We start from the raw sequence: 11827 nt of genomic DNA, 5'->3' as shown, positions 1-11827 counted from the left end.
ATAATCGTCAACTTCTTCTACACGTCTTCGAGATAGATTACGATGAATGTGTAATGTAATCACTTTGTATATCTCCCAAGTTTGCAGCTTCTCCCAAGAAACATTCAAGAATAGTGACAACGTGGCACAAATTAATACAACTGTCACCTCACGATTGGCTGAAAGCCCAAACAACAAAATCAAATGGTTTGGACCCATATCTTTCTAGTCAACGTTGAAGAAGTCGTGCCAACGTCGTGTTGACAAGTCGGGAACACAACAAGCTTGCTTCCAAATCATTCATACTTTCATCTTTTTATATCTAAAGATCCTCCTCAGATCTTGAACCACATTCTAAACAAAGCAAATCAAACACAGAAACACAAAGATACGCTGCTCAAAAGACTTAGGATAATCAACTTTTGTTGTGATAGGTTAATACTTATGTCTATGGGAAAGAAACATGATCTTAGCATCAACTCTCTGAGTTATCATTCCACGGAAGACGAAGAAGACAAAAGCTGCAAGAACAGTCTCTTCTTTGGATTGTTCGATGACTCTGAATCCACGAGGCTAAGAAGTGGAAGCATGAAGAGACAATACAGCGACATGGGAGATATCTACCACAGAGTTTACGAAGAACGTCATGATGATGATGTTGACTATGGTGAGGAAGATGAAGGATCGAAGATGGACATGAGAGTCTTGATGTTGTTAGAGTATATGAGAGAGCTTTACGTGGGACAGCTTCATCTTCTGAAGAAGATGTTTCCAGGTGGAGCTAAAGATGAGTTTCTTGGTTTCTTTAACAAACTCGGAGAAGCTATGTCACAGTTCAAGAAAGATTCTCGTCCTCTTACAAAGTCAAATACTATGCAGAGGAGTCTAAGTGTCAATTTGGGAGAGTTAAGAGATAAAAGGTTTAAAGTTACCACGGTTGAAGCCGGAGGTGCTCCAGCCGGTGGAGCTGGTGGTGCTGGTGGAGGAACTAGTGGTGCTGCTGGAGGAGGTAAAGTTGGCTCGGCAGCTGGTCAAGGCCAGACCAAGAAATAGTCAGGGTTTGTGACATGTGTGCATGGATGATCAAATCTAATGACGTTTCAGGTGTTTTATATTACACAAGACGTTACTCTATGCTAAAAGGAATGATATTTTTTTTCTTTGTTGTTTGATGATTCTCATATTCTTTTATGTTATTTCTGTTAATAAGAAAAGCTTTGGCTTTTTGTTTGTGTGCAATTACTTAGTAAAATGAAAATTTTAATTCAAGTCAACAGTAGATGCAAATAAACCAACGACTAATTTAATTGCTTTGCATCACATTACCTCATATTTACAACATTTGAATACTATAATGTTACTGCAGTTAGCTTGGAGAGAAATGGGTTGAGAACATTGACATTGGTGGTCTTGCTATGATTAGAGTTGCTAGCGAGATTTGCTACGTGACATGTAATCATAATGCTGAGTACTATGATGTCAAACGTTCTTTTGCTTTCAAGTAACGTGCAATATGATAGAGTGTAGAAATCTCTATCTCCTTTATTGATCTTCAATGTCAGATTACAAGAACAACGACGCTTATAACAGATAGAAATACGATCTCATAGCGATCGTAGAGATGATCTCATGGCGATCATCACCTCCAAGCTCATAGCGCTTGAATCACATCAACATCATAAGCATGATCTCCACATCACTCGAGCTTTCCTATTTATACCTCGTCTTCTTCAATCTCTAGCTGCCTCCAGAATCCAACGGCAAAGCTTCTGAACCGCTTAGAGTCTTTCAATTACTATATTTCCTTGTCCACGTCATCTTTGCACATGCCAAGTCCGTGTAGAGATATTTGATATCTATCACAATACAAGTAGAGCATGGAGATGAAAACCCGAAAGAAAGTATATTAATATGATAAGCCAACAAAATGATAAGAGCTCACAACAACATAGCCAAACTAGCTAGACTCTCTTTTTAAAAAGTTGAAATCCTCCACATGGTCTACAAAGACTCTAATTCTACTAACATTCTCACCAAAACCTTGGATTTCAACACTCCGGAGAGTGTTCTTTTCGGGATTGAAGTACAAAACATAAAACGGTAATGTATCGATCGTAGACAAAACAAATTCACCTGTAGTAGTCATTCCAGCAATTGAGAACTTGTAGAGTTCAATGGCACCATTCTCAGGCAAAGGGTAGACATAATTGGACCATTCTTGTTTCTCGACATCATGTAGAACCCACATATGCAGCTCAGGAGGACCACGGTAATCAGGATTCCAAGTAATCAAACCTAATCTACCCTTGTAGTTTATCAATCTCGGAGCTTGATGACAACGAAAGCATTCTGCTTTAATAACTTTAAACTCCTCATACCTAACGTCAAAACAAAATATCACTCCTATGCCGTTTTCATGAGCCACGTAGTATATAACTCCACTGATGCATATTCCTTCCCAAAAAGAAGTGTAGTATTTTGGACAAACGATGTTACTCCTCCACACATGGTTTGGAACTCCTAATGTCAAAATTTTATGACGATCCCTTGGAGGACAATAAGGATGATGCTCTAGCAATATCTTCAATTGTTTGTTAACTGGATCAAACCCTAAATAGGCTTCTGACGTATTGTACATGGTCACTTTAGGTAACTCCACATACTGTCCCGTGATAGGATTACATATCAGAGCAAGTGCTTCCTTTCCTGAGTGGCACCTTCCACTGAAACATATCAAACCACATGCATAGTTACAACGTCTTGAAGGGAACGTCGTATGATAATCGGCCGCTACTACAAGAGAAGACTTCTCATACGGAATCTGAGGCTGTGGCGACGAGTAGAAGTGCAGGTCCTCATCGCCACTTCTGTAGACAGTGAATAAGAGACGTGGTCGAGCAGATGACCTGGTCAAGTACAACTCTGTGAAATATGGACGACTAAGCATGGATCGCCATAGCTTGGACACACAATGAAACCTCCCTACTGATTTTGAAGGCAATCTTGAGAGTATCTCGAGAATGAGATCTATCGGGATGGAATATGCTCTATTCATGATGATGGCTTTATTAACCGCTGATGGTACTGAGAGGAGAGAGGTATCTTGAGAAAACAACTCACACAACTACCATTATATATTGGGACCTAAGTAAGAGCATCTCCATTAAACTCTATAGATATCTAAACATCAAAGGAAAATATGAAAAAGATAGAAGTTCAGAACAACCTTAATGGTAGAATATCTAAATCTGTGTAAAAATAATTATTGTATTTACACTTTTATCAAGTAATTAAATTTTAATTTTAAGTAGACATTAAACCACTAAAAAGTAAACATGTGGATGAATAGTATAAAGACACTATCTTATCATAGAGTCTAATTTGAGATGTTTTGTCTGATAATATCTCTCTCTTTTCTACTTTTATAATGTTATGTTATTAATTTTGTTAGATACTTTTGAGTTAGAACTCCACTAATGGAGGTGCTACTTAAGGCATAGTATTTCAAAATAAAAACTTGTAGGTTTTCATTAGATACTAGACTTTGACCCGGCCGACTAGGCGGGTATTTATTTTTTTTTTTTTTTTATTTTGTTTATGTATTTGTAATATTTAAATACAAATTTAAATTGATAATTAATCTTTTACATTTATAATAAAAACTAAAATTAAAATTATAAGTTAAATAAAATATTATGATACAAAATTTTAAGTTTCCAAACAAAAATAATATAGGAGTGGGTCATTTTTTTTCAATTCCAAAATCTTAGCATCCCTTAAACCAAATAAAATAAATTTATAAATACATAAAATATATAAACATATTTGGAAATATAATTTATATTAAATAAATTTGTTAAAAAAAGTAATCTTGCGTTATTGTTGTTTATTTCTATAGCTTGACCGGTGACTGTATTACATAATTTTGATATAACATTTTAAAACATAGCAATTTTATTTATTACTTTAAATAATTATACTTTGTGATTTTAGTTGTCTATTATATCACAATGCATCATATAAACGAATCTAATATTTATAACTAATTGGACTTATATTATGAAAGAATTATACTTATAATTTATGAATAAAAATCTATATTACTAAAGTGAAATTTATTTTCCTTCAGAATTTTTTGAAAAAAGGTTTTAAACGATTTGTAAAAATAGATTCCTAAATCATTATCTTGAGAAAATAATAAAAACAATAAAAACAAATATGAAAATGATAACTTGGGCCGGGTGATTTTCAAAAATTATGACTTTGGCCATAGATGATTTATAAATGGTTTATTAGGCTAACATTATGATATGTGCACCTATTCTCATTTTTGGCCATAATAAAATACGTACATGAATATTAGGAGCAATGCAAAATAAAGAATGCCTATTTTTTAGGAAACTCGTTTTTAAAAAAAATTATTGTTCTCAAATCTTTTTTAGTTTAAAATCTGATTTAGGAAATTATTTAATAAATTAGGAAAAGACATGAATTGCTTAAATGTAGGATTATTAAATACTTCAGTGGCATAAACTTGTAAATAAATAGTAAATCTTAGGGTTAATCCATATGTGTACTTCTGTTGTTTTAATAAAGTAGATTCTCAGCCATGTGTTAATCTTTAAGTGGTTTGAGTTTTTCATTGAATATTTACTCCGGTTCGATTCCAAAACTCACAGTTTCTGGTTCGATTCCAAAATTCTTAGTTCCCGGTTTGGTTTGATATTTGACTAAAACACTTCTCGAGCTCATATCTCGGCCCAGATCCATCAGCCCAATAATTAAACTCGGGTTGGTTCGGGTCGTAAATACCGTCTTTTATCTTCTACTACGTCGACGAACTTCTCCTCCAGTCCTCCGCGAAGGCTTAAGCCCTAAATCCCGCCGTACTTTCTCATCCCACTTCCGCGTGAAGATGACGAAGGTCTACGGAACAGGCACCTACGACTTCAAGCGCCACAGAGTCGCCGAGTATCCACTCGAGCCACCTATCAATCCCGCTGACAAACCTCTCGAGTCGAAGCCTGGATCCAATCTCCCGAGCTCCATCACTCTATCGGAGATTCAGCAGGACAGGCTGACGAAGATCGCCGAGGAGAGCTGGATCAAGACCGGAGGCAAGTCGCCTGAGAAACCGTTCGATCCGGAGGTCGTCAAGGAGATTTACGCGACGGAGCTGAGGGTGGTTAGCGGCCGTAAACCGGTTCCGCTGCAGAGAGTGATGGTTCTGGAAGTGAGTCAGTACTTGGAGAACTATCTGTGGCCTAATTTCGATCCCGAGACGGCGACGTTTGAGCATGTTATGTCGATGATTCTTATGATTAACGAGAAGGTGAGCTTTTGATGTTCGTTGCATATCTGACTGTTTGTGAATGATTTGGTAAACATATGAAGTTGAATTCGTTTTTTTTTGTAGTTTCGGGAGAATGTGGCTGCTTGGATTTGCTTTCATGATAATGAAGATCTGTTCAAGAAGTTTCTTCAGAAGGTTCTTCGCCTTAAAGAGGTGTGTGGTGCTCTTATTCAGATAATTTGGATTTTCTACTTGTGCTTTAATGGATTCACTGCTTTAAGACTTTGCTATAGATTTGGGGGCATAGTGATAAATCATAATCACCAACTGTTACACCATTTGTATATTTATGTTGTCTTTGGATTACTATTGTAGGGAAGAGACTTGACTATTGCAGAGAAGACTAATTATCTGGTTTTCATGATCAATGCTTTCCAGGTCTGTTCTGTTTCTTGAATATAATGTTGTTATATCGGTAGCAAATTGTATTGGGTTGCTGCTGCTGCACATGGCTCAAGATCCTAAGTTTATTATATAGTAAGCAGCTAAGCAGTAATAGCTGACAGTAAAACTGTATGCTCCTTCGTACAACCTTTTGGCTCGAGATCGTTTTTTTTTTATTTCTTGTTTTCTTCAATATCCTTATCTGCGTGATGTTACAGAGTTTGGAAGACGCGGTGGTTAATGAGACTGTTCTAAGTCTAGCAGGATTACAATCTTGGCACAGTTTGTCTTATGGACGTTTCCAGGTAAGGATACCAGTCCCACAAATTTTGTTTAAGATGGTATAGTATTTCTAATGGATCTGATGTCATCACTGATTTTCACAACTGTAGATGGAGCTCTGCCTTCAACCTGATCTGATAAAAAAGTGGAAGAGGTTATCAAAGAAGTGGGCTGCTGAGGCAATGTCTAAGGGAGAGCAATTTGATCCATCCTCATCACCTGAAGCAAATTTTGTTCGAAGCCTTATTGAAGAATTCGTCGAGGTAATATACCTGTTTTTATTAGGCTGAAGTGGTCTATGTTCATCAAGTATTTTCGCATATTATGCAAACTCATATATTTTATTCCAGGTTCTTGATCACGGAGTTTTTGCGGATGAGGGTGATGATACTGCTGGATTTCAATTGGTCGATGATTCTTCTGTCTTATATTGCGAGAGATTCATGGAATTTCTCATTGATATGCTTAACCAACTTCCAACAAGAAGGTATTAATATTTCACACCAGGGCTCTTTGCAAGTTATTTGTAGTAGGTCAAGATTTGTATTCTGTGTTCTAGGTGTTTTTTTGTCCTGGTAGTATCTCCTTTATTAATCTTGATACGCTGTGTCTATATCTTTACCGTTCTTTTACTCGGCCTTATCTTTTTATTTCTCCATCTCTTGATCTTGATTACTACAGATACTTAAGACCTCTTGTGGCGGATATAGCGGTTGTTGCCAAATGTCGACTTAGTGTCCTATACAAACATGAAAAGGGGAAGCTTTTTGCCCAGTTAGTTGACTTGTTACAGTTCTACGAGAAGTTTGAGATTAAGGATCATGATGGAACACAATTAACTGATGAGGAAGCTCTTCAATTTCATTACGATCGTTTTATGGCGTTTCAGCTACTTGCCTTTAAGAAAATACCCAAGGTATTTACTTGTAACCATGGTTTTCTAATAGATAGGTAGTTTTGCGTCCCACGGTTTTATTTTTGTTTTCTTCCTTATTCTCTAATAATATTTTGGGATTGTCTTCTCTAAATTGTCACTTTTTTGTTATCTTGTTTGCTTTAGTTGCGAGATGTGGCTTTGGCTAATATTGGTTCAGTTCACAAGAGTTCTGATCTCCGGAAGAGGTTGTCTGCGCTTTCTCTCGAAGATTTAAGGGATGTTGTCTGCTCAAAGGTATATATCTGGAAGGTTCACACCTTTATGGAATCTTGTTGCTACTGATTCTAGTTTTTTTTAGTTAATATACTTTTCTTCCCTTATAGTTTCACTTACGACAATAATACACCTTGCCACCTACATTGGGTCTCATTTTCATTTGCTTTTGTGCAGCTCAAACTGGTTTCAAAACATGATCCCTGGGCAGATAGTAAGGATTTTCTGACTGAGGTCGTTGTCTCCTCCTTTGAGAAGCAACAGTCTCAGAAAGAAGCCATAAACGCTCTGCCTTTGTACCCAAATGAGCAAATCATGTGGGACGAAAGTGTTATTCCAAGCATTAACTATTCTGGGGAAGGTTGCCTTGCTCTCCCAAAGCTTAATCTTCAGTTTCTAACACTCCACGATTACCTCCTTAGAAACTTCAATCTCTTCCGTCTAGAATCTACCTATGAGATTCGTGAAGATATACAGGAAGCTGTACCACATCTTCTTGCACACATAGATAACGAGGGAGAAACTGCATTTCGTGGTTGGTCACGAATGGCCGTTCCGATTAATGGATTCAAAATCTCTCAGGTGAAGCAGCCTAATATTGGAGAAGAGAAGCCATCATCTGTGACTGCAGAAGTTACCTTCAATATTAAGAGTTACAGAACACAGATAAGGTCTGAATGGAATTCCCTTAAAGAGCATGATGTGCTGTTTTTGCTGTGTATACGCCCTTCATTTGAGCCATTAGGTGCTGAGGAAGCTGATAAAGCTACAGTGCCTCAGAGGCTTGGGCTTCAGTATGTTCGTGGTTGTGAAGTCATTGATATCCGTGACGAGGAAGGAAATCTGATGAATGATTTCTCTGGAAAAGTTAAACGGGATGAATGGAAGCCCCCAAAAGGTGATATGAGGACGGTGACTGTCGCTCTAGATGCTGCACAGTATCACATAGATGTTACAGACATTGCTGAAAAAGGTGCTGAGGATGTGTATGGTACATTTAATGTGCTAATGAGGAGAAAACCAAAAGAGAACAACTTCAAGGCTATTCTGGAATCTATCAGAGATCTCATGAACGAATATTGTATTGTTCCGGAGTGGTTGCATAACGTATTTCTTGGGTATGGAAATCCTTCTGCTGCACAGTGGCCTAATATGCCAAACCTATTGAAAACTGTGGACTTCAAAGATACTTTCCTTGATGCAAATCATCTCGGCGAAAGTTTTCCAGATTATGAGGTTAGTAATTATTTTCTTTGGTTTATGTAAAACTGCTTCTTTTTCCATGTCTAACATGACTCTTGCATTTTAGGTATCTTTCGTCAGTTCTGATGGTGAGGAAGTTCTGGATCCAAGGCCTCCCTTTAGAATCACTCTTCCAAAGACACTAAAAGGGAATGCTAATGCTCTTTCTGGAAATAAGATATCTGAAATAAATCCAGCAGACAATGCTGATATGGTGGATGTATCCCCAAAGGAGAAACTTATTGTTGAGGCATATACCCCACCTGACCCAGGGCCTTATCCTCAGGACCAGCCGAAGCAGAACTCAGTTAAATTTACACCTACGCAGGTACTATTAATTCTCATCCTCAGAGCAGTATTCTCATTTTATTAGGACCATTTTATTATGTTGTGCTGCTATGCTCATAAGCTTTTGTTAATCGTGAAAATTCTTTGAATAATGAGAAATTTATAATCTTAGAATTCATATATCCTTATAGAAGAAGTCATACGAGAATGCTACTCATCATCTTTATGCGGCCTCATTGTGTATAGTAAAGCATTTGGTTTTGGTTCGTCTCTTTGAACGATATTGTTCTCATGCTATTCAATTTCGTTCGAAGAAACTTTTACCTGATGTTCAAAAACATTTTTCCCCCTCAGTGATGGAATTTTTCCTCATGCTATTCGACATATAGTTTGGATTCAAGGTGTAAGTTTTTTAGTTGCGAGTTGTGATCAAACCATATCTACTATTGTCCTGCAGGTTGGAGCGATTATCTCTGGTATTCAGCCTGGGCTAACTATGGTGGTGGGTCCACCAGGTACCGGAAAGACTGATACAGCAGTGCAAATCTTAAATGTGCTATATCACAACTGTCCTTCTCAAAGGACCTTGATTATCACTCATTCAAATCAGGCTTTGAATGATCTTTTTGAGAAGATAATGGAGGTACTACTGGCATCTCTCTGCGTGCTTTTTTATTACACGGAGTAGTATCTTATGGCTTAAAACTTTAGCTGGTTCTGACATACAAATGTTGCGTGGTTTGTTATTTTCAGAGGGATGTGCCAGCGCGGTATCTACTTCGTTTGGGTCAAGGTGAACAAGAGCTTGCCACTGATCTTGACTTCAGCAGACAAGGACGTGTCAATGCGATGCTTGTTCGACGTTTAGAACTGCTCAGCGAGGTTGAGAGACTAGCAAGATCTCTTCAAATTCCAGAGGATGTAGGTTATACTTGTGAAACAGCTGGGTATTTCTGGTTGCTTCATGTCTACTCGCGGTGGGAGCTATTTCTTGCTGCTTGTGCTGGAAATGAAAGCAATCCATCCTTTGTTCAAGATCGCTTCCCGTTCAAAGAATTCTTCTCAGACACGCCTAAGCCTGTTTTTAGTGGGGAGTCATTTGAGAAAGACATGAGAGCAGCTAAAGGTTGTTTCTCTCATCTCAAGACTGTGTTCCAAGAGCTAGAAGAGTGTAGGGCCTTTGAACTGCTCAAATCTACTGCTGATAGAGCAAATTATCTGATGACCAAACAAGCAAAGATTGTAGCAATGACGTGCACCCATGCAGCCCTAAAGAGGAGAGATTTTCTTAAGTTGGGATTCAAGTATGACAACTTATTGATGGAAGAAAGTGCTCAGATTCTGGAAATTGAGACTTTCATACCAATGTTGCTTCAGAGGCAAGAAGATGGCCATGCACGACTCAAGCGCTGTATACTGATTGGTGATCACCACCAACTGCCGCCCGTGGTGAAGAATATGGCTTTCCAGAAATACAGTCACATGGATCAGAGTCTGTTTACGAGGTTTGTGCGTCTTGGTATTCCGTATATTGAGCTTAATGCTCAAGGAAGAGCCAGGCCAAGCTTAGCCAAACTGTACAACTGGAGATACAGAGACTTGGGAGACCTTTCCATCGTTAAGGAAGCACCCGTCTTTCATAGAGCAAACGCTGGATTCTCATACGACTATCAGTTGATTAATGTGCCTGATTACGAAGGGAGAGGAGAGTCAACACCATCTCCATGGTTTTATCAAAATCAGGGAGAAGCTGAATATATCGTCAGTGTCTATATATACATGAGATTGCTAGGATATCCTGCTAATAAGATATCGATATTGACGACGTATAATGGGCAGAAGCTCTTAATCCGTGATGTTATCAACCGTCGTTGTGTTCCCTATGCTTTCATCGGCCCGCCTAGCAAGGTACAATATCCATTCAAGTATATAATAGATGTTCATATGATATTTATCATGTACATGACATAGTCTACTTGTAGGAATACGAGCGAGTTTGACAATGCGTTTGTGTGTGTATATAATGCTTCCATTATTTTCTCAGGTGACTACAGTGGACAAGTTCCAAGGACAACAGAATGACTTCATTTTGCTGTCTCTTGTACGAACACGCTTCGTTGGACATCTACGTGATGTGAGAAGGTTGGTAGTTGCAATGTCACGTGCTCGGCTCGGTCTGTATGTGTTCTGCCGCCGCTCCCTCTTTGAGCAATGCTATGAACTGCAACCAACGTTTCAACTTCTTCTGAAAAGACCCGATCGACTCGGCCTCAACCTGAGCGAAAACACATCAGCTTATACAGATCGTGCGGTGGATGAAGTTGGAAATCCTTATTTTGTTCATGATGCTGAAGAGATGGCACACATAGTTCACGACAGGATGAACGAGTTCTACATGGTAAAGACACAAAACTAGTTTTGCTTGGATAACTAATTTTTGTTTTGTTTTCGAAACTGGTTTGTTGAATGTATGTTAATTTCTTTTGGGAGGAACAGGCACAAGGCGTGTATGAGCAATACCAGAATAACATGCCACAAATCGAAGACGGCAACCAAGACATGGAGGAGAGTGATTCAGTTGTAGGTGAAGATGGTGAATCTGAGAAGACCATACAGCCAGAGTTGGTTGATGGAACATCGACGGAGATGGAGGTGGACAATGGAGTTAGCGGTGAGAATGGAAAGGCTGATGAGAATTAGATGATGTGAGGTTCGAATGGGATAAAAGAAGGGATGAGCTCAATTTGTTTGCTTATGTAGGATATCTTCTTAAATTGTACTGAGTAAATTCTGGTGTAGTAGTAAACTAAACTTGGATGGCTTCCCCACCGACTGTCTTTGTTACACTTGTATTTGAGTTTTCATTTCGTGGTTTTCTAAATCAAAATACTCGAACTTCTGAGATAAAATGTTATTTGTCTAATAGTGATCTGATCATGAGGTATTTCATTATAAACTTGATGGGTATGGGGAGTCACTGAGGGCAATATCACTCTCGTTGTTCAAAAATTCGTACAGAAACTGATAGACATCTTCGAATGTTGGGACAAGGAGGAAATGAAACCTCTCATTTCGCATTTTGGGATAATGGCCATGGATGTTATCACATCAGTCATCCAACCTAGTTTAAGGACTGCTTATTGCTCAGG

At 38.3% G+C, this 11827-nt stretch overlaps 3 protein-coding genes across 3 annotated transcripts; 2 read left to right on the top strand and 1 right to left on the bottom strand.

Annotated features, from left to right (window-relative positions):
• Positions 1–221: 221 nt before the first annotated feature.
• On the top strand, positions 222–1253 carry LOC108810362 (uncharacterized). Its single transcript, XM_018582479.2, has one exon. It carries the CDS (start codon positions 424–426, stop codon positions 1030–1032), a length of 609 nt encoding a protein of 202 aa, XP_018437981.1. The 5' UTR covers positions 222–423; the 3' UTR covers positions 1033–1253.
• A 683-nt stretch (positions 1254–1936) lies between these two features.
• Positions 1937–3034, bottom strand: LOC108808787 (F-box protein At3g57590-like). Its single transcript, XM_018580885.2, has one exon. It carries the CDS (start codon positions 3032–3034, stop codon positions 1937–1939), a length of 1098 nt encoding a protein of 365 aa, XP_018436387.2.
• Positions 3035–4830: 1796 nt separating this feature from the next.
• Positions 4831–11587, top strand: LOC108812075 (uncharacterized). The gene is made up of 14 exons (XM_018584228.2): positions 4831–5311; positions 5396–5485; positions 5648–5710; positions 5935–6021; positions 6109–6261; positions 6349–6485; positions 6680–6914; positions 7059–7169; positions 7326–8384; positions 8458–8718; positions 9136–9321; positions 9432–10586; positions 10723–11076; positions 11175–11587. The coding sequence occupies exons 1-14, from the start codon at positions 4895–4897 to the stop codon at positions 11376–11378; spliced, it is 4512 nt and encodes a 1503-aa protein (XP_018439730.2). The 5' UTR covers positions 4831–4894; the 3' UTR covers positions 11379–11587.
• Positions 11588–11827: the final 240 nt, after the last annotated feature.

The sequence above is a fragment of the Raphanus sativus genome, chromosome 6, assembly GCF_000801105.2.
Source record: "Raphanus sativus cultivar WK10039 chromosome 6, ASM80110v3, whole genome shotgun sequence".
NCBI classification, from domain to species: domain Eukaryota; kingdom Viridiplantae; phylum Streptophyta; class Magnoliopsida; order Brassicales; family Brassicaceae; genus Raphanus; species Raphanus sativus.
This window is presented reverse-complemented; position numbering and strand designations above follow the sequence as displayed.